This window comes from Oryctolagus cuniculus, chromosome 1 (genome assembly GCF_051225735.1).
Source record: "Oryctolagus cuniculus isolate XC-2025 breed Fujian yellow rabbit chromosome 1, ASM5122573v1, whole genome shotgun sequence".
Classification (NCBI taxonomy): domain Eukaryota; kingdom Metazoa; phylum Chordata; class Mammalia; order Lagomorpha; family Leporidae; genus Oryctolagus; species Oryctolagus cuniculus.
In genome coordinates this window covers 164,310,151-164,332,622 of record NC_142867.1, presented here as the reverse complement: position 1 = coordinate 164,332,622, position 22,472 = coordinate 164,310,151, and the positions used below count along the sequence as shown (strand labels likewise).

The 22,472-nt window shown below is 45.4% G+C and overlaps 1 protein-coding gene across 17 annotated transcripts in view; it reads right to left on the bottom strand.

The window, feature by feature from the left end:
- The window catches only part of SMARCA2 (SWI/SNF related BAF chromatin remodeling complex subunit ATPase 2), a 202,724-nt gene that overhangs the window by 20,780 nt on the left and 159,472 nt on the right, over window positions 1–22,472 (bottom strand). For 10 of the 17 annotated variants that reach the window (XM_070051411.2, XM_070051409.2, XM_070051401.2 and 7 more), the window contains one exon: window positions 5,684–5,901. In XM_070051411.2, coding sequence (XP_069907512.2) covers window positions 5,684–5,901 — 218 coding nt within the window. Of the gene's footprint in view, window positions 1–5,683; window positions 5,902–6,553; window positions 6,614–7,684; window positions 7,781–9,076; window positions 9,653–9,990; window positions 10,169–22,472 lie in introns of those variants that run through there. The other 7 variants (XM_070051429.2, XM_089316486.1, XM_089316483.1 and 4 more) reach the window with 7 other exon arrangements.

Below are 22,472 nucleotides of genomic sequence, written 5' to 3'. Positions count from 1 at the left end.
TGGAAAAAAATTATTCCCATGCCATGGGGCTATTTAGAAAAGATAAATAACATCATTAGGCACCAGCAGGAAGTCTCTTAGAAAGCACCAGGGCAAGCTAACTCATTTCACTTCTGCGGCAGGGTTTCTGGGTTGATAGATGGGAGAGGCTAGCAACGTGGTGGGTCCGGGTCTGAGCCTCCCTTGATAACCTTGACAAAGGATAGACAAATGTGGGTGACATGACAGCACGGCCCTGTGAGTTCAATGACGGTCAATCAACATTAGGAGATAGCGGTTAGCATGTTCCCATCAATCCGCAGTGGTTTTCAGGGACATGTCACAGAGACCTGCCTTTTGTCCTTTGGAAGTTCTGAGGCCGTAGTTTTTATGTCCTATCTTCAGTTGACATCAACCCAGGAAGACATGTCAATGTAATTTTTCAAAGAGGAATAAAACTTGAAAGTTGTTGTCAAAAGGCCTAAAGGATGGGACAAAAAGCAGTTAAGACAAGACTGCATGGGAGTAAGAATAAAACGGGTAGGCCTGTGTTGAACGCCATTAATGCTTAACATGAGGGTCACTTTGGCTCCACTCATCTGACGCAGGAGCTGGCTGGGTTTGGGGGCGGGGAGGGGGGGACAGCAGGTGGTTTCAGTAAGCCACACATGCAATAGGAGTTCACTCTGGGTCAAGGTTGATGGAAAAATTGAAGACACCCATGAGTTCCACTAACAGAACGTTGGTGTCCACAGTCAGGAAGCGAACCACCCTGCCCAGTCAGCATCAGCAGACACCTTGGGGGACCTGAGGGACAGGTTTGAAATGAGACACCATGAAAGTGGAGTGGCCAAGGTGGCGGCAAACTCTAGGCAGAGCAAAGCAAGGCGCTTCAACCTGAAGAAGGAGGTCCTCAGGTGCCTGGGGCTTGCTTCTAACCATCTTACAGAGCATTTCTCAGAATGAAACACATTTACTCTCTGCAGCTTCAACGAGAACAACTAGAAGTCAGAGAGCTAAGGACAGCTTGTTCAGACCTGCTCTTCAGTGTCACGAACTGCGCCCTTTGGCAGTGAGCTGACACTGCCGCATACACGGGACGCTGCGTGCCCACCTGTCAGGGTGACGCAGGCAGAAACATCTGGGTTGTGGCCATCGGAACAGGCACAGCCAACAGTCCCTCCCAGCTTCAAGACTGCCCCGGAATGTTCTCCTCATCCAAGTACCTGTACGCTACGTCTACAGATTTGGAATAGCTCTACTAGACCCTCCTTTTCAAAGTCGTATTATTCTACATCAATTCCAGGGTCAGATTTAAAGGGCACCAACACAATTCAGGAGGAATCCCTTTCCAAAAGAACTAATCTTAACTAGTCTATAAATTGGGAATACGTGTTTAAAATGCATTGTCATTTTATTTGAAAGGCAGGAAAATGGGGGTGGGGAGTGCAGGGAGATCTTCGACCTGCAGGTTCACTCTCCAAATGCCTGCAACAGCCAGGGCCAGGGCAGGCTGAAGCCAGGAGCCTGCAACTCAGTCTGTTTCTCCCAAGTGGCTGGCAGCAGGGACCCAGGGAGTTACGCCACTATCAGCTGCCTCCCCAGATGTGCATTAGCAGGAAGCCTTACCTGAAGCAGACGAACTGGGGCTCACACCAAGCATCTTAAGCTGCTGTGCCCAGCACCTGCCCTGAGAATGATTTTTCAAAGCTTTCCAAATAAGCAGAAAACAAAGCCTTTCGGTACCACTTGGAAACTTCATTTTCTACTTGACAAAAGGGGAAGCAGGAGCAGCAGACCCAATCTACCTCTGACAGCAACCACTGCCGAAGCTTCTTATGCTTAAGAATCGCGCAGAATCCCTCGCCCCTTAGCGGCATCGTGTTTACCACACCCTCCTTTTCAAAACACAAGGCCTGCAGAAGCAACTGTTTGTTTAGCTTAGCGCTTGAGATACCGGTGTCCCGAGGCGGAGTGCCTGCTCTGGCTCTCGACTGCAGTTTGCTGCTGATGCACACCCTGGCAAGTGGCAGGTGATGGTTCTAGTCATGTGGTTTCTGCTACCCGTGGAGGGGACCTGGATAGTGTTCCTAGCTCGTGGCTCCTGCCGCAGCCCAGCCCTAGCTGTTGCAGGCATTTGGGTGACAGAACCAGCAACTGGGAGTTTGCTCGCTCTGTGTGTCTCAAATAATTAAAAAACTTATGAAACAGGGCAGCAGGGTTTGGTGCAGTGGTTGGGACACACCTAGGTTCCAATCCTAGCTCTGCTTCTGATTCCAGCTTCCTGCTGAAGTGCACCTAGGGAGGCAGGTGGGGGCTCAGGTGCTTGGCAGGGGGGGCTCTCGCATAGGAGACCTGCACTACATGTAGGGCTCAGGGCTCCCGGCCAGCCCTGGTTGGTGTGGGCCTTTGGGGAGTAAACCAGTGGATGCAAGAGCTCTCTGTGTCTGTGTTTCTCTCTTGCTGTCTCTACCTGTCAAATAAAAACAACCACAACAAAATATATAAGGCAAAATAAATAAATAAATAAATAAAAATAAAAAAACCAAAGCCTGGCACTGAAATTAACAAAAAGAATAAATAAATGCTTAAATTATCTTATTCTTTATAAAAATATCAAGACACATCTGTCCCAGAATCAAGCAAGAACTTCTCAACAACTGTCTCACGAGGGCTAATTAATTCTTCTTATGTATCAGTTAAATATAGATGGCAGCTCTTATTTAATGTGCTGCGAATCCACACGACTGGCAGAGCCCTAACATTTGACTGAAGAAACAGGAAGGAGCTTAGTACAGGTGGTCTTTCTCCCCCAGGTAGCTTGAGTTACATTTTTAGTAACTGACTTTAATGGTGCAAATACTTCAACGCAGAGAGATGCACACTTCCCGGGACCATTTTCTAAAACCAAAAATATGCCGCTGCGTCTAATTAAGGCCCTCCTAATTTGAGTGCCTCCCACTTGAGTACCAAGTTCGGGAGGAGACATACAAAATAGAAATAGAGCACGCGCTTCTTCTAGAGGATTGCCAACGTGCGATACCGTGAGATACGCAGGGCTGGGACATTTCATACATGCTCTCCACCACGTACCCCAACGTGGCAACTGAGACAGTGGGCTTTTTTATGGAAAAGTAGATAAAGGTGAGACATCAATAAAGCCAGGTAAGAGAGAAATGAGTACTCCCTCTCTGTGAGCTGGAATATTTAAATCTCTTTTCCTACGGTACAAAGAAAGACTCGCTCAATCATCAGTCCCAGGGAAGTTGCATTTTCTGGGAACAAAACCATGGAAACCAGGATCATCAAGGACACTTTCTTCATTGTGCCCAGAGGTCCACTCACCCACCTGATGAGCTATAAATAGGCTGAGAGGCTGATTATTAATAATGAGGCTGCTCAAAGTGATACTAACTCGTCGGTGACTCACATGGCTCTAGGAGTGGGTGCCACAGTGATTCCGCTCTGCAATGGGGACACTGAGGCTTAGGGAGGCTGAAAGCGCCCAGGTGTCGGAGGAGGGCGGTTGCAGCCACTGGACTGTGCCTCACTGGGGTTCCAGGGATGCAGCCTCCTGGTGTTCCTGGTGTGGGATGGTTATTAGCAAAAGGATCTAGCTTCATGCAGCAGGAACTCCAGAGGCCACGGAGCCGGTGGGAAATATCAATGAGTCAAGTGGGCCAGATGTGAACAGGGCGATGATAAATGGCAGAGAGGGACACTGAGTGACAGGGGCCTGGCGGCTTCCCAGACTGTGATGCCCTAGACGCAGGCGGCCACTTCTTCACACCCACCCTTGGTGCCCTGGGCGAAGTTCAGCCAAGCCTCGCCACATTTTTAGGTTTTCAAAAAGCCAAGAGGTAGGGAGAAACTCCCAGTACAAAATCTTTTTCCGTAAAAGTATTTGCTATTTTTTCCCCCCAAAAAACCAACATAAATTAATCTATCAACAGTATGTGGTCTCCCCCACCCCTGCCACCGGTCATTGAAGAAAGAGGTGGCCGTGACACTGGAATTCCAGGCCCAGCTGTTAAAACCCCTGGGGACATCGCAGCCCCTTCTCAGTGTTCCAACAGCCCCAGACTCCGTCAGCCAGCGATGCACACGCTGCCTGTAAATCTTCCAGACACATCTGGCCAGAGACACAGATGTTCCCCTCTCCTGAGACCCAGGCCAAGGAGCCAGAGGTAGGGGCAAAGGGTTCCTCTCTATGTAGTCACATTTTGCTTTCCACCAGGGGCCAATAAAACCAAACCTAACGACCCGAGCATTGTGTCTACGGCAAATCCAGCAGTGGAGCTGAAACTTGACCGAGTGAACAGAAACTGGACTAAGTCACCGAGTCTTGGTTTACACAAGGAAGTTTCGTGTTCGCTCTGGGCAAGGAACGGGCCTGTGGTCAACTTTTCCTTCCTGGATTGCTGTCGACTCCCCTAAGTCAACGAACAGCTGGTCCAGATCCAGGGTGACGGGGCTGCCCTTGGTGCCCAACTCAGAATCCTTAAAGGGATGTACTTTTCTTTTTGGGAAGAAGGACAACCAGACAAATAACAGGCATGGAATCTAAGAGACCAGGTAGGTAGAGCAGGGCAAGAAATTCGGCCCCATTCACAAACAACTCCTCATACTCCCCTCTCTGCACTTCTGAAAACTCCTTACAGACAAGAAAGGCTTAACGACAGACAAAACCCCTTGGTAGCAAGTCTCTGGCTTTTTACACTCCTTAACCTTTCTAGCAACCTTGTCCTTCCTGATAGAATACACACACCAAATGCAAGTGCCTAACACACCTGGCTTAGGTTTGAGTTTTGCAGGTATACATGCGAGCAGCAGGACTCAATGTTGAAACAGAGTAGCACCCTGCCATTCTCAGAACTTCACACATCCAATCTGTCTCCTGCCCCTCACCCAACTACAATCACAGAGGGGACAGCATCCCCGGTCCTCAAGCAGAACCAAATCAATTAAACAAAGGCAACCAAGCGAAACGCGGCCCAACTCGTTCATCCTCTGTACAGGGCTGACTGGCACGCTGAAGGCTTCGTTTTGGTTTTCCCATAATTACTCATTGCTTAAATAGCACGAGGCCTGGGTGGGGGAGTGTCCAGCCCAGCCTCCTCAGGTTCACATCCCAGAGTTCCACGGGAGAGATGTCCGTTCGCTGAAATGCCACATGGGCCATTTAACACTATCAGGAAGAAGGGGACGACGCAGAGCAGCGTTCAGAAATTCAGGCGTTGGAAGGAAAGACGGAACAGCACTTCCGAGGAAGCATCTGTTTGTTTGTAAAAGCAACCTTGACATAAAGTATGTACCATATACAGATATATCGGGATTCTTTTTTTCTAAAAATTTAAGCCAAAAAATAACTCCGCTCTACCACCCCCACCCCGCTGCTCATGTCAATGATGTAACTTCAGAGCCCTTCTCCGGCTTAGACTTTCGAAACCACATCGTGTTATCTAAACTTACCTCCAGTGATCTTCAATACAGAATGCACGGGCAAAAAAATGGGCAAACAACGGGCAAGAGAGACAACGAGGCCACCTTGAACAAGGCATGAGGCTGCTCAGACATTTGCACAGGAAGAGATCAATCCAACCTTGAGACCCCACTGTCAAGCTCCCCCGCACACCCTGCTCTTCAGGGAGCAGCCTGCACAGACTCAGGGCCAGCGGCGCCAGGGAGGGAAGCCAGCACTCACCTGTCTTTGTAGTTTATCACAGTATCGATGATCGCGTTCATCTGCTTCGTCAGTTTGGGGGGATTTGGGGAGAGCTTCTCAGCCGGAGGGCGGCCTCTTCTCTTCTTAGCTTTTTCCACATCTTCTTTTGCGGGATCTTTATCCACGTTTCTTCGTCTTTTTCGCTTTTTAAGCCGCACTTCCTCTTCCATTTCTTCCAAATTGCCGTCTTCAATGGCCTGTTAATCGGAGACAAAGGAGAAAATTCAAGGTAAGAAAATAACCAAGAAAATATATATATATGTACACACAGTTTTGAATAATTAAAATGGAATAAACAACAAAAAAAATCAAAGTTAACAGTAATCAGTGAAGGCAGAAGGAAAAAGGAAGGCTACCATATTGATGATAAATGCATCTTTAAACCAAGTGTGTTTCATGAGCAATACAGGCTGAGGGCCCAGAACAACCATGGTGAAGAAGAACACGACAAACATTAAAAGATCTGTACATGGAGGTGTCTGAAGATAACTGGATCCAAATGCAATCTGAGCTCGATGGGAGGAAAAAGAATCTAATTGTCTCCTTACTACAAGGGAGCAAAAGGTAAACAAAAAATGAGGGGTGGGTAAGGAAAACATCTCCCTAGGAATACAGCCACACAATCCAACAAGCTCTGACCTCCTCTTCGTTGAGGTTTTATATCAATGCATTCATGATGAACGACATAAATCAAAATCCCATCCAGATTTTGTTCTACCGTAGCAATTGCTAAACAGGGAAACTGGGAGGTACAAAGGCACATTCCTTGGTAAACGCACTTAAATCATCCGATAAAGAACACACACACACACACACACACACACAAAACAAACACTTTTTTCCAATTACCTGCAAACGCTTGCTTTAAACCAGAGCCAGCAGCACTAATGCAGAGAGATAATAAAATAGCTATAAAAAACAACCAGGTAGAAAAGAAACCTGCTCAGAAAGGGCTCAAAGATCCATGTGACAGACCCAGAAGTTTCAACTTTTTTTTTTTTTTCCTGATAGGACTCAAAACTTAAGAAGAAAAATAAAGGGGGGTGGGTGGGGAGATTGCAAAAGAAAAGAAAACAAAAAAACAGATAAAGGAGAATTTGATCATGGAGAAGAAATTTTCTTTAAAAAAAAAATAAAAGGTCTTTAAATTACATTTTGAGATTGCTTTCTCCCACAAAATAACTGATGTTGTTATTTGTTCGTCCAGTATGTAAATGCTAGTCAATCCTTTCTCGTAGCTCAAAGAGCTCTAATCATAAAGCAATTACCTTCATTTCTGTACAGCACCAAACATGGCTAATATTTATGATCATGTGAGTATAACAATCAATATAAAAAGTGATTACAGCTCAGACATAATTTCTTTCACTTATACACAATGCCTCCTGAAAAAGAAAGGTCTGGTGAAGAAAAACCTGCTAGAGAACACAAAACAACCTGGCATGTTAAAAATACCAATGGGATTTTAAAAAAAACCACACACAACAGGATTTCTATGCATCCTCCAACGTGCCAATCCACAGAAGCAACATGCACACAGACAGAATCCTAAGGGACGCTCTGAGCCTAGGCCTTAATAATGAAGACAATTTCCATCACGATCCTACAGTGTTCAGATCTGATGAGTTAGGAGGAAAAAGGGAAAAAAAAAAAAAAAAAGAGAAAAAAAGAAAAAGAGCTCCACATTATTGCATTAATATTCATTTGCTTAAAAAGCAGGACACCCACTATCCAGCTAAACACACTGCAGCTAAGCGAAAATGAAGACAAGGAAATTGTCCCGCATATCTTGGAGGCTGAACATGCTAATAATAAATACAGCATGCAGGCTTGTCAACAGTTAATGGTACTGCTGTCCTCCAGCATCCAACTGCACACAGAAACCCGGAGAACACCGGCTTCGGATGTGTTACACACCTACACATGCCTGGGCTGCAGTTCTACTGAATCTTCAAGACGGCAACGAAAAAGGATATTTACCTTACCACTATCAGCAGGCCGGCTATCGGAAATCACAGTTAGTGGGGATAAAATTAACAAGCCAGCAAAGCAGCGAGCTGCTAGTCTCTTCATCAGCTGATCAGGAAAAAAAAGAGAGCTGGGAAAGGCTATGTTTTCATATACAAGTAATTTTATTTTACTGAAAATTTAATACTGAAAGGATTGTGGATACTCAAATCTGCTGTTTCATTCTACCTACTACAAGGCCCGAAGCCTTCCTCCTTCAGCCTGTTTTAATATTGACAACTACTTATCATATTTTCCCCCCCTTATTATTCCAGGCAGCAGAATTAGAGATTTTAGCTCAGGTGGCTGCTGCTTGCTCTCACTTTAACAATTAAGCCAGTAGGAAAACAAATTAATATTCAAATTCATTTTTAAAAACTGAAACAAGGTATGTTGGGGTTTGGGGGGGTATCTTACACCTTATTTTAGTGCCTTTTTTTTTTTGGGAAAACAAGCAGCATAATCCTGGAGCAGTCTAATCTGATTTTTTAAATAGAAGACAATTTTTTTTTTTACCCCATTAAGTGCATGTCAGTGAAAGCAACGTGCAGGCTCTCAGGTTCAGGTATTTTAATACCATATGTTCTTCTTCTCTTTAAAGAAAATCCGAACAACTGGGACACTTCACTTTCAGTTTCACACTGTAAAATTTTCATTGTTTTTCTTTCCAGGGGGATAAATGAAGAGGGGGGCCTCGTGGAGACAATATTTCTGCTCTCACCCCTCCAGATTTGGAAAATAGGAACACAAAGCTTTAAGCTTGTGGTATGTGGAGTTTTTAAATCTCTAAATCTGTGAGTCGCTAAGAAGCGAAAACAAACTGAATTGCAAACACAAAAAACTAGGGAACAATTTTTATGACAATCGCTTCATACGTGCAGATTCTTATTAAATTTAGGTTCTGGAATGCCAAGGAAACACATCAAGTCCTGACCATTACTCCCCTTAAATTAAGGTTTTATGCAGGAATGCAGAGAGCTACAAAACATCTTCCCCTCCCCCCAAAGAAAAGACCCCAAACGCATCTCAGAGGCAGTGCTTAAGGTTCTGTGATTTCCAAGGGCCCCTTTTTTTGTCTTTTTTTTTTTTTTTTTTTTTGTAAAGGAAATCAACTCCACCAAATATCTCCCAATGCTTTTCGCACTTGAGAGTAGAGGAAGATCTCTCCTGCATGAAAGTACAATTATTCGTGGAGATTTTAAACTGGTCTTTTTTGTTTTTTAAAAAAATTACTATTATTTTTAAAACTAGCTCAACTGCCTCAACTCAGCGGTGGAGGGGGGTGGGGGAAGGGGGGCACACACACACACACAACTTGCTACACAAGGCTAAAGTACTACCCCCAGCAAGATTTCCCTTCCAAACCTTTTACCAGCACAATAATGAAATAAGTCACAGAAGCAAACCCCCAGTTTCCGACTGGTGACGTGTTGCGCAAGAGTAGGAGCCCTAATTCAACATACAGACGGCTCCCATGCTGAACTGCCTCTAGATTTAATGAAGTGAATAGGAAGGAAGTCGGGGGAAAAAAAGTGTACAAATAAGAAATTAACACTTTCCTTCCCTCCCGGAGCCGTCGACATACAACTACAGCGAAGTTTGGTGAGGCACCTCTTTCCTTAAAGGCACACTGCACCCATCGGGCTCCGGCTGCCACGGGGGAAGAAAAAAGAAAGGGAGAAAACCCAGCCCCGTCTGGAGATAAAAAGCCCCCGCCAAGTGAAAAGAGTTAAGCAGATTTCAGCCTGCGTTTTTTCCTGAATGAAGCTGGGAGTTACTCCTTCCTCCACTGGATGGCAACCTTTCCCCCGCCCCCACCATCCTCTCTCTCTCTCTCTCTCTCTCTCCCTCTCTCCCTCTCTGTCGTTCCTTTCTTTCAGTTGGGCTTAAAAGAACACAGGACGTGCAAGGAGGAGATGCAGCCCGGCTCCCTCTTCCATGGGCTCCTGAGACAGCAGCGTGTAGGTTCGGAAAAGCAAGCGCAGGCGCCGGTCGCGCGGGACGAGCTGCGTTAGGGCGAGCACTTTGCAGCTGGCGGAACACATGGCAGAGCCGGGGCTCGGCCACACGTGGCTCCGGGGGTGGCCCTCTGTCATCCTGACACACGCCGCCGCCTGGATCTGGTCCTGGATGGCTGGGCCCTGGACTCCCGCTGCTCGAGCCCGCTGTGCTACGCGACTCCGCGCCATCACGCGGCACGGCGGATCCAGGCTCAGGCATAGGTAAAGGGGGACGCGCGAACAAAAAGCCACCAGCCCGCTCCCGCGCAACGTTTCCACCTCTGCCAGTCCAGCGGGCGGCGCGGCGCGGCCCTCGCGGTGGCACGAACCATCCTCAGCAACCCTGAGAGGAGCGATTCCAAAGACGTGGAGACAATGCCTGGGAGCTGGGAAATTCACTATGCCAATAGTAACTGATATTTACATAATCGTGTGTCGGTCCACACACGCCATTCTCGCTTCCTCCCTGTAGGGGGCGTCCTAGGGACTCCAGCTGGATCCCAGGACAGGCCCGCCCCCCGCCCCCAAGGTGCTGCCGGGGGTGGGGTCGCAGAGCCACACCACTCCTGTCCCACCCGAGCCTTCTGAGGACAACTCGGGGCGCTAAGTGTGGCTCCAACATTCAGGGATGCCCAAAATAAGACGAGCACCAGCCACAACAGCAAAAAAAAAAAAAAAAAAACCTAGAATTTTTAAGAAACTCAACGTTTTGTGTAGGAGCCCTTTCGTTAGCACAGCAATGGGAAGTGAAGGCAACACCATGGAACACGGGGCACTTCCTCAAAGATGGGTAACGTTGTGGGTCACGACCCTCCCGGAGAGCAGCCTATTAGAAAGGTGTGCACCAAATCAAACTCCCTACAGTGAAATAAGCCCGACATTAAAAAAGACACTCCCTGGGACTCCATGTCTAGGGGAAAGGAGACCCACGGTTACCAGGCACCAAGGGGAAAGACAGCCATGAGCAGTTTGTCTTTCACAAGCAGAGTTGCAGCTCGGGAAGGTGAAAATGTTCTGGAGTTGGATGGGGGTGATGTGTGCCCAGCAGTGTGCAAATACTGAAAGCTGCTGCCAGGCACACTTCAAATGGTTAACAGCACCCTTTGTGTTACACGGGTTTACCACGAGAAAAAGCAATCAAGTTCTCTATAAAACCCCCAATACCCACAGGTTTATATGTGTTCCTACCACCTCAAGGCTGGGTCCAGGATGGCAGGGAAATCCTGCTAGCCCTCTTTCAGAACCCATGCTTTTTAGCACTTCAGTAGTTAGCACGTTCAGTCCTGCTAAGGCCAAGGGCTGGAATCCTTTTCAAAAATCTCCATTCACTCGTTCTGATATTGTTAAGAAAATATCCATAAGGTAAGTAAACACCTCAACAGGGCATGCCTATTCATATACCTGTAATTCTGTGTAAAAACCGCCGCAAATACTCAAGAGAGAACTCAACCTGAAGGCTAAGGACCCTGCAGCACACCTTTGTTCGCCCCGCTGTGGTGTAACACACTGGTGACAGCACTCATTCAGCAGCCACTCGTGTCTTAGCATCACTCAGTGGCCATGTGATTCCTTGGCCGTCTGCACTCCTAGCTCTCCTGGAGTTGGGAAAGCCAGGCGCACTGCTGGACACGGAGGGGACGTGAACTGAGCCTTGGTTTAGCTGAACTGCTGCTACCATGACTTTTTCTGTTTTCAGGTTCCCTTCTTCCAAGCAACGGAACCAAGGCTCTCTCTTTTCCCCTATGGTGTGAGAAAAGCTGGGCAAGGCAAATGGAGGGTGGGAGTGGCGAGGCTGGGGACCAGGACAGCTCAGCTTTTACGCCGGAGATGAACCAACACACGATTTCAAGTGTCAGCATTCTGGGACTGGAACGGGGGGACATGGGCACAGGATAGAAGGCATCCCAATGATTTTATCCATGAGATCCATTGAGAACTCGTGTAGTACCTCTAAGCTGAACAAGGATATTAAAAAATGTGTGGAAAAAAATGGAAACAGGAGGTATGTTCATTTCTGTGCTAAAATAGTTTTGAAATCTGTGCATAGTTTTTTTATAATATGCATTTTCCATTTTTTTTCTTTTGGAAGTAGATTGTATTAAACAATGCTCTAGGGGCCAGCACTGTGGCTTAGCGGGTAAAGCCGCTGCCTGCCGTGCTGGCATCCCATATGGGCGCTCCTTCAAGTCCCAGCTGCTCCACTTCCGATCCAGCTCTCTGCTACGGCCTGGAAAAAGGCAGCATAAGATAGTCCAAGGCCTTGGGCCCCTGCACCCATGTAGGAGACCCAGAGGAAGCTCCTGGCATCGGATCGGTGCAGCTCCAGCCGCTGTGGCCAATCAGGGAGTAAACTAGCAGATGGAAGACCTCTATCTCTTGGTACCTCTCCTTCTATCTCTATGTAACTCTTTCAAGTAAATAAATAAATAAATAAATATTTTTAAAATGCTCTATTCAGAAAAGGACTTTTTGCTTTACTAGAATATGGCCTCCCCCAAATATCTGGCCTCGAAGATCCTATAGAATTACAGTCTTGACATCTGTGATCTTGCAAGGTAGGCACATGCTTTGCTGCAGCTCCCTTGGGTGGAATTCATAAAAAAAAAAAAAAAAAAAAAATCAGAGCGAATCCAAGAGGTTTGAACAACAGAGAATTGCAAGGAAAACAGTTCTGCTTTCTTAGGCAGAGGCCATGTACCCAGAACACAGCCAGGGCCGCCACTTGCTTGCCTGTGGAGCAGAGCTCCTCTGGGAGGCCTAGGTCCTTCAGTACTTGGAGGTTCTCAGTGTATGAGAAAAAAAAAATCCCGAGAGAGCACACAACAGATTGTGGTATAATTTCACTGCTCAAAGGCTTTCGAGACAGGCAGGTAAAATACAATGATTTAAGGTCAGCACCTTGTGTCAAACAACAAATTAGAGGCATCTTAAAGAACACGAGGCTTGAGTCAGGTAAGTGCTCGTCTTCTGCTCTTGCCTGCAGGAGGCCGTCCTGGGGAGCTGAGGCCTGAGCCAGGGACACGCGCTACAACAAAACAGCCTCTGGTCCAGGGCTCTTCGTGCTTAGGGCATCCAGTTAATGAGAGGGTGGTGAAACGGGCAGACGCCCGGGCAGAATGCCGACTAATAGCCCAGTCTCGAGAGAGGAGAACCCATACATAAAGCAATGCAAGAATCCAAAGCCTTGAAGCTTGAGGCCCCATCTTCTACAGGAAAGAACTAATAATGTCAGCAGAGCATCACTCATAGTTCCATGCTACTGCCACTGGCATCACCTCCGTCACCACCAGCAGCAGTCACGTCTAACGTGTACAGGTACTGTGGGGCCAGATGCTCAGTGCCTTACACACACTTATTCACTCAGTTCTCAGAACCACCTGTGACGGAGGTGGATGCCGTTATTCTCGTTATCTGCAGATGAGAAAGCTGAGGCTTAGAGAAATGCAGCTTGCTGCTCTGGACTATACAAAAGTAAGCACACTCAGCATTTGAGCTCTGCAGATCTGTCCTTACCTAGTAGGCTACTCTATGTGAGGGCCTAGAAATGTTCACGGAAAGTCCATACTATGAAAATACTATGCCTGGATTTCCAAATTTATTTTACACGAAAATAATCTTTAAAAAAAATTTGTGGAAAATGGGAGTTAAAGATTTATTTATTTATTTATTTGAAAGGCAGAATTAGAGGCAGAGGCAGAGAGAGAGAGGTAGTCCATCTGCTGGTTTACTCCCCAAATGGCTGTAATGGCCAGAGCTGGGATGATCCGGAGCCAGGAGCTTCTTCTGGGTCTCCCGTGCGGGTGCAGGGGCCCAAGGACTTGGGCCATCTTCCACTGCTTTCCCAGGCCATGGCAGAGAGCTGGATCGGAAGTGGAGCAGCCAGGACTTGAACTGGCACCCATATGGGATTCCAGCACTGCAGGTGGCAGCTTAACCTGCTACACCACAAACTTTTTGAAGTACCCTTATACTGCATAGCACAAAACAATAACTATTGTTTTGAATAACGACCAAACCATCAAGAAAAGGCTAATTTACACTTGCTAAGCTTAGTTGAATAACATATGTAACAATGTTAGATGATACATCTTAGGAAGACTTGCAGCAAGAGATACCTTCCTCTCCCTCTCCCTCTCCCTCTCCCCCTCCCTCTCTCTCTCTCTCTCTCTCTCTCACACACACACACACACACACGTGCGCACACGTAGTCCTTCCTCCTCATGGAAGTGTGACACCATAAACGTCACCATGCAAGTTGACACTATACAAAACCATTTTAATAATTAATGGGAAAATTATGATTGTTTCATTAGCTACAAATATATAGCGAAACTGAAAAGCTCTCTTCTTGTCACCCAACTGTACAAGTGTCAGGAAGTGAAAAACCTGTAAAACGCATGTTTCCTTCATGCGTGCATTCTCAAGTCTCAGAAACACTGAGCAGTAACGTGTTTAATTTCCTTGTGAAGGATTTACCAAGAGTACTTTGGACAGTGCCTCCACTCTATGAAGTAACATACAACGTGGACAGTGCCCCTTCTCGACACCTTGGCACACTGCCCTCCTCCTGAATTTGGACTAGCTTCCTAATGCCATGCTCTGTCCCCTGGGTGCTGTGAAATGTCTCGGAGGGTCTTTAACGTGAACTTGTTCTGCCAGTGCCTCTTCTCCTGGGCCTGCTTCACTTTTCTCGTCACCAAGTTCCCTGGCTACAAGTCAATCTCTCCTCACGGCCACTTTGTCACCTCACCTGCTAGTTTTTATACTTTTTTAAATTAATGAATTGACTTTTTTTTTAATTTATGGGGGAGTCCCGTAACTCCTTCCAAGGGCTTCCACCTTTATCAGTTACAAAGTTCTACTAAAAACCTCATTTTATCTTTACCTGCTTCCAAAAATTCCTCATCAAATGGCACGGTTAACTTTATTTATTTAAAAAGAATTGTCTATTTATTTGAAATGCAATTACAGATGGGGAGGAAGGACGGAGCTCTATCTTCTATCCACCAGTTCATTTCCTAAATAGCTGCAATGGCCAGAGCTGGGCCAGGCCAGTGACAGGAGTCTGGAACTCCATCTGGGTCTCCCACATGGGTGGCAGAGGCCAAAGCACCTTGGTCATCTTCTGCTGCCTTCCCAGATGCATGAGCAGGAAGCTGGATCAGGAGTGGAGCAGCCAGGGCTTGAATCGGTGCCCATACGGATGCCACCACTGCAGGTGGACGCTTAACACACTGTGCCACAGTGACAGCCCCAATCTCATGTATTTCTTCACCTGAGTTCTAGATGGGGAGGTTTTCCAATGGAGGGATCTCACTGGTATCACACATTGGTCATCCTGAGCCTGCCTTGGCTAGTCCCCAGATGCTGGGTATAAATTTCACAGATGCATCTACCTGCACTAGCGACACCACAGGATGGTTTCCCTCTCATCAGTTCCTGCCGATTTCTGGCAGTACTACGATCTCCCAGTCTCTGTTGTCATAACCCTTTTCTTTACAATACAGCAACTTACCTCAGCAGTTTGGCCCAAGAACTAGTCTAACTGGGAATTATTATTACCTCCCATCTAAAGCAGGAGTAAATTCAGCCTAATGTAGAAGATAAATCCTGCTGGGGAGCTTCAGCAACCAGGGGCTCAACCGACCATGGTTGAGGAAAAAAAAATTCCATCCCTACTGAACATGTATAGTTTTTGGACATTACTCCCTAAACCTTACAATGTCACAACTATTTACATGGCAAATACACTGTATGAGGTAAAAGAAGTAATCTATCAGTGACTTAAATTATACAGAAGGACGTGTGCAGGTGACACAGAAAAGCTATGCCATTTTCTAGAAGGGACATGGATTTTGGCATCCACAGGGAGTCCCGACTGAACTCCCCCCGCCCCGCCCCGCCCCCCATGGATACTGAGGGGTGATTACACTCAACTTCCACCAAAAGTGGCTTTCTATTTTGGGTACAAAGTGAACCACACGAGGCTGACATGAGTTTACCATCATGACATGACTTGACTTCATTAATCAGACTTTTTCAGCATAGTTACACTGGCGCTTAATGCAGCCCTGATTCGCATATTGTTCCCACTTTGCTGTGCTCCTTCTCAACTCTTCTCCTCACAATCAATTTCACTTCCTGCATCTATTGCCCCTGCTGGGCACTCGGATCTTTGGTGGCTGACTCCCTCCCTTAATGTGTTATTTCTTGTAAAATGTCATTGGGTTGACCGTCAGAAGGCAGGGAGGCAACACAATGGCATGCTTCGCTGTCTGTGCATGGACTGACAGATACTAATGGCCAACAGACGCTGAACGATGTGCCATGATTGGGCACTGACAGCAACGTGAATCTATTATTTCCATGGCAACTCTTAGACTGATGAGGTAAGGAGCAAAATCTGCACTTTATGTGCAATTACTCAAAATTGCTATGCAGTGGTGGCATGGGGTGAACTGTGTTCCTCCAAGATCCTTCTGTTGAGATCTTAACCCCTAATGCCTCAGAATGTGAATGGATTTGGAGATACGGCCTTTGAAGATGTGATGAAGGTAACACAAGGTCACATGGGTAGGCCAAAAGCCTATATGATGGCTCTCCTGCTAAGAAAGGAAGATCAGGACACAAGACACACACAGGAGGACGATTAGGTATAGACAAGCTAAGAAGGCTGCCATCGGCAAGCCAAAGAGTCAGGCCTCAGAAGCAGACAAACCTAGGGACACTGTGATCTCAGATTTCCAGCCTTGAGAGCACTGAGAAAATGTGGGTTGTTGAAGGCACCAGTAATGTCACATTTCGTTATATTAGCAGTGCTTAAACTCATACATATGGTAACTGAAATTTGTAGCTGTGGGAATGGTTTAACTATATCAAAGGAATCGAAATTTGGACACACTGGAATGGTGCAAAGCAAGCCTGCACATACGTGCAGCATACCTCAAAAAGTTCATAGGAAAATAGTTAAAAGATAAGTGGGGAGATGGGTGCTGTGGCATAGCAGGTAAAACCACCGCCTGCAGTGCTGGCATCCCACATGGGCACAGGTTCAAGTTCTCGCTGCTCCACTTCTGATCCGGCTCTCTGCTATGGTCGGGGAAAGCAGTAGAAGATGGCCCAAGTACTTGGCACCCTGCACCCACGTAGGAGACCCGGAAGATGCTCCTGACTCCTGGCTTCGGACTGGCGCAGCTTCAGCCATTGTGGCCAACTGTGGAGTGAATTAGCAGATGGAAGACCTCTCTCTCTCTCACTCTGCCTCTCCTTGTCTCTCTGTATAACTCTAACTTTCAAGTAAATAAATAAATCTTTTTAAAAAAAAAGAAAAGGTAAGTGGGGGCAGTATTGGGCTTCAGTGTGTTAAGCTGCCTCTGGGGAAGCCTGTATCCCATAATGGAGTACCTGGAATCCAGCTTTGTGCTTCCTGCCAATGAACCTGGGAGGCCATAGATCATGGCTCAAGTACTTGGGTTCCTGCCACCCACATGGGAGATCCAGATGGAGTTACAGGCCTCTGGCTTTGGCCTGACCCAGGCTTGGGTGTTGTGCGCATTTGGGGAGTGAGCCAGTAGACAGAAACTCTTTGTCACTCTGCTTTAAGATAAATGAAAATTAAAAAAAAAAAAGCATGGAAAATTTTTGAAATGTGTGTAGAGAAAGTATTTTCAAAGTCTGTGGGGGAGAGTTTCCAAGATGACAGAATAGGGAGGGAGCTTATTGCTCTAGTCTAGGAGAGGATAGCTTAAAAAATGTAGAGAGAGTGCAGTCTCAGGGAAGATTTAGGGAGAATATGGCAGATGAAATTCTACACAAATCAGAGGGATACATGGACCTACGTGGAGGCTGTGGATGCCCATGGCTCAGGACTCCAGCAGCTGAGAGTCTCCGCACCAGCATGGGAGAGTGCGGTGAGACTGCAGCAGCCCAAGCCTCTGGTGATAAAGCTGCAGGAAGAGCCTAGAGGGAAGCCAGCTTGGAGCGCCATGGGGAATGGTGTACCAGCCAAACTAGAGGAGCACATTTCTCTCTCCCTGATCTCCTTTCAACAGTGTCCTGTAACAAGCTGAAAGAGTGGGTTCCATTTTGGACATACATAACAGCTGTGCCAGCTTGTGTCCATGCCCAGCAATGAGCCGAGTGGAGACTCCTGATTCTGGTGGGGAGAACTAACAGAGGGCTGAGTGCTCATGACTGTGGGAGGCTTGTGTGCCCAAACTGAAAAAAAAAAAAAAAAACACAACTGATGCTAGGTGAGAGGACTCAGTGTGGCTGGGACTTTGGGCAGTCACTGTGGGAGACTCCATATACTCAGGGCTTCCTGGTTAGCTGGTAAGGGGCATTGCTGGAGAACTGGAGCTTACTGCACAGATCTTTGGGACAGAGAGGACAAATATTACACCTATTGGGGCTAGCAATCAGATACAGCTCAGCTGAGCAGAATAAATCTCCCTTCTGATATATAAATATAAATATAAATATAAATATAAATATAAATATATATATATATATATATATATATATATAAATAAACGAGGAGATTTACCAAGCCACACTTGGTGTCACCTCAAACATGTCCTTCACCCTGGAGGACCAGAGCTCCCTGACCACACCTACCACACACCTCTAGATATTCACCTAGAGCAGACACTCCACTTAACTACAGAAGCATACTACAAAGATAAAAGCTGCCACAGTAGAAAAAAAAAAAAAAAAAAAAAAAAACAAAGAAACCAATGAGTATTTCCACAAATGCCAAAAAAAACAAACACACCAATTCAAGAAACTATAAGGAAGACAACATGATGGCCCCAAAAGAATACTACACTAGATTGTGAAGATGATGAGATGGAAGAAATGCCAGAAATGCAATTCAAACAACTGATAAGAATGCATAGAACTAATCAGAAGCAAATGCACAAACTAATGAATTCTGTACATGAGATGAATGAAAATTTCTCTTTAAGATCTCAATTTTGTGGGAGAAATCAAAATGAAATGAAGAATTCATTAGAACAAATAAAAAACGCAGTGGAAAGCCTCAAAAACAAATCAGTGAAGCAGAAGAAAGAATATCCAACCTAGAAGATAGAGCATAGGAAATTAAACAGTGAAACCAAGAACAAGAAGAGGAAATTAGAAAACTAAAAAACACTGTTGGGAATCTACAAGACACCATCAAACAACCCAATATGTGGGTTCTAGGAGTTTCTGAAGGCATGGAAAGAGAGAAAGGATTAAAAAGCCTTTTTAGTGAAATAGTAACAGAAAATTTCCCCAATTTGGAGAAAGAAAGGGGCACCCAAGTACAGGAAGCACATAGAACTCCTAAAAGACACAACCAGAAAAGATCTTCACAACAACAGACTGTAATCAAACTCTCCACAGTAAAACATAAAGAAAAGATTTTAAAATGCAGTAAGAGAAATGTCAGATTACTTTCAGAGGATCTCCAATGAGATTCACAGCAGACTTCTCATCAGAAACCCTACAGGATAGGAGAACATGGGGAGATATATTCCAAGTTTAAGAAAAAAAAAACTGACAACCCAGAATATTATACCCTGCAGAGCTCTCATTTATGAATGATGGTGAAATAAAGACCTTCCAAAACAAAAAGAAATTGAAAGAATTGGTCACCATCTATCCAGCCCGACAGAAGATGCTTAAGGATGTGCTGCACACAGAGGCACAGAAACATGGTCATCACTATGAAAGATGGTAAAGGAAGGAAACTCCCAGTAAAAGTGCAAAGGAAATTCAAAGTGAAAAATAGGAATATATTCTGGAAAATGGCAGGGCAAAGTTGTCACTTACCAATAGTCAACTGAATATAAATGGCTTCAACTTGCCAGTTAAAAGACACAGAATGGTTGAATGGACTAAAAAACAAACTCATCTATTAGTTGTCTACAAGAAACACATCTCACCAACAAAGATGCACACTGACTGAAAGTAAAAGGATGGAAAAAGATATTCCATGCTAACAGAAACCAAAACAGAGCTGCTGTAGCCATACTAACATCAGACAAAATGGACTTTAACACAAAAACTGTTAAAAATAGGCAAAGAAGGGCACCATGTAACGATTAAGGGGTCAATTCAACAGGAAGATATAACTACAATAACCATAAATGCAGGGCACTTGGCTATTTAAAAGAAATGTTAATGGATCTAAAGGGAGACATAAGCTCCAAAACAACAGTAATGGGGGACTTCAATACCCCACTTTCAGCAATGGACAGATCAACCAGACAGAAAATCACCAAGGAAAGAGCAGATACTATAGACCAAATGGACCTAACAATTATCTACAGAACTTTTTATCCTTCAGTTGCAGAATACAAATTCTTCTCAGCAGTGCATGGATCTTTCTCTAGGATTGACTGTGGGGAGCAACTCGGACTGGACTGAGTTACTGGAATTAAGACTTATTCTATGCATCTGCTCTCCCACAATATGGCGCTGGGAGAGGAGAAAACAGCTTCTACGCAGCTGCCTCTTGCCAACTTGAGTGCTGACCTCCAGGAGCTGATCTTGCTCCTGATTGGAGGAGAGCAGCGTACTCGGCGTGTGGGCAGCCGAGTTGGGATTGGCGGGAGAGGACTATAAAGGAGGAGAGAGACAACATGCACCAGGAACATCTAAGGGGAACATCTAAGAGGAACACCTGTGCAGCCCCCGAGAGAGCTGGCCGGCAGTGTGCCGCTCCCCTGCGGAAGTGGGGAAAGTGGCCAGGGGGAACCGCCCTTCCACGGAGGTGGAAGGGACAGTAGCCAACCTGGGAAGAACCAGCAGCAAACCCGGGGAGGGCCGAGCAGACAAAAGAACAGCGCAGGGTCCTGTGCCGTTCTTCCACGAAGAGGGGGAGCGACAATTGACCACATGCTAGGCCATAAAGCAAGTCTCAGCAAATTCAAATAATTGAAATCATACCATGCATCTTCTCTGACCACAATGGAATGAAGCTGGAAATCAACAACTCAGGAATCTCTAGAACATATGCAAACACATGGAGACTGAACTACATGCTCTTGAATGAACAGTTGGTCTTAGAAGAAATCAAGAGAAATCAAAAATTTCTGGAAACTAATGAAGATGACAATACAACATATCAAACATTAGATAGAGCAAAAGCAGTTTCAAGAGGAAAGTTTATAGCAACTGGCTTCGGATCGGCACAGTGCGCTGGCCGTAGTGGCCATTTGGGGGTGAACCAATGGAAGGAAGACCGTTCTCTCTGTCTCTCTCTCTAACTGCCTGTCAAAAAAAAGAGAGAGAGAGAAACTCACAAACAACAAAACAACCAACCCAGTTGAGAGATGGGCAAAGTACTTATAACAGACTCTTCTCAAAAGAGGAAATCCAAATGGCCAACAAATGAAAAAATGCTCAAGATCACTGGCCATCAGAGAAATGCAAATCAAAACCACAATGAGTTTTTACCTCATTCCAGTTAGAATGGCTTTCAGACAGAAATCAACAAACAACAAATGCTGGCAAGGAAGTGGGGAAAAAGGTAACCTAATTCACTGTTGGTGGGATTGTTGACTGGTAAAGCCACTATAGAAGACAGTTTGGACTCAGAATCAGCCCTTAAGACATTCAGATCTGGCTAAAAAGCCTATGAGAGTATCTCAGGCATGGAAAGCCAAGACACTGTGCCAACAAAAACCTAAATGAAAGATCTCTGTGAGTGAGATCTCAATGGAAAGAAGGGGCCATCAAAGAAGGAGGTACCTTTCTCTGAAGGGAGGAGAGAACTTCCACTTTGATTATGACCTTGCCTAAAGAAGGTTGGAGTTAGTGAACTCAAGAGGCTTCCATAACCTTGGCAGCTCATGACAAGAGCCTTGGGTGATTACTGACATCATAAATAAGAGTGTCAATTGTTAAATCAACAACAGGTGTCACTGTACACTTGCTCCCCATGTAAGACTTCTGTCCTTAACATGTTGTATTATGAAAATTAACAGTAAAACCAATCTTCAAAAAGCACTTTATATTTTGTGTGTCTATGTGGGTGCAAACTGTTGAAATCTTTACTCAGTATACAGTTCATCTGTATATAAAGATAATTTAAAATGATTCTTAATGAAGAATGGGATGGGAGAGGGACTAGGAGATGGGATGGTTTGCAGGTGGGAGGGTGGTATGGGGGGGGAAGAACTGCTATAATCCAAAAGTTGTACTTCTGAAATTTATATTTATTAAATAAGCTTTCTATTAAAAAAGAAAGAAAAGAAAAGAAAAAAACGAAAGAAGACAGACTGAAGATACCTCAGAAATCTGAATATAAACCTAACATTTGACACAGCCATCCCACTCCTGGGAATTTACCCAAGAGAAATGAAATCAGTAATAAGAGTTATATGCACCCCCATGTTTATTATAGCTCAATTCACAATAGCTAAGATATGGGAGCAACCTAAATGCCCATCAACTGAAGACTGGATAAAGAAATTATGGGATAGGTACACTATGGAATACTATACAGCAGCAACAAAAATTGAAATCCAGTCATTTGCTGGATGAGTCTAGAAAACATCATACTTAGTGAAACAAGCCAGTGCCAAAGGGACAAATACCATGTGTTCTCCCTGATCTGTGAGAATGAATAGAGCACCTAAAATGAAATCTGCAGAAGTGAAACTGACACTTTGGGAAGGGATGACCTGAGCTGTCCTTGACTTGACTGTTGAGGAACAGTTTTGGTTTTTTTGATTTTTCATTTTTTTTTCTTCATACTATTTGTTGAACTC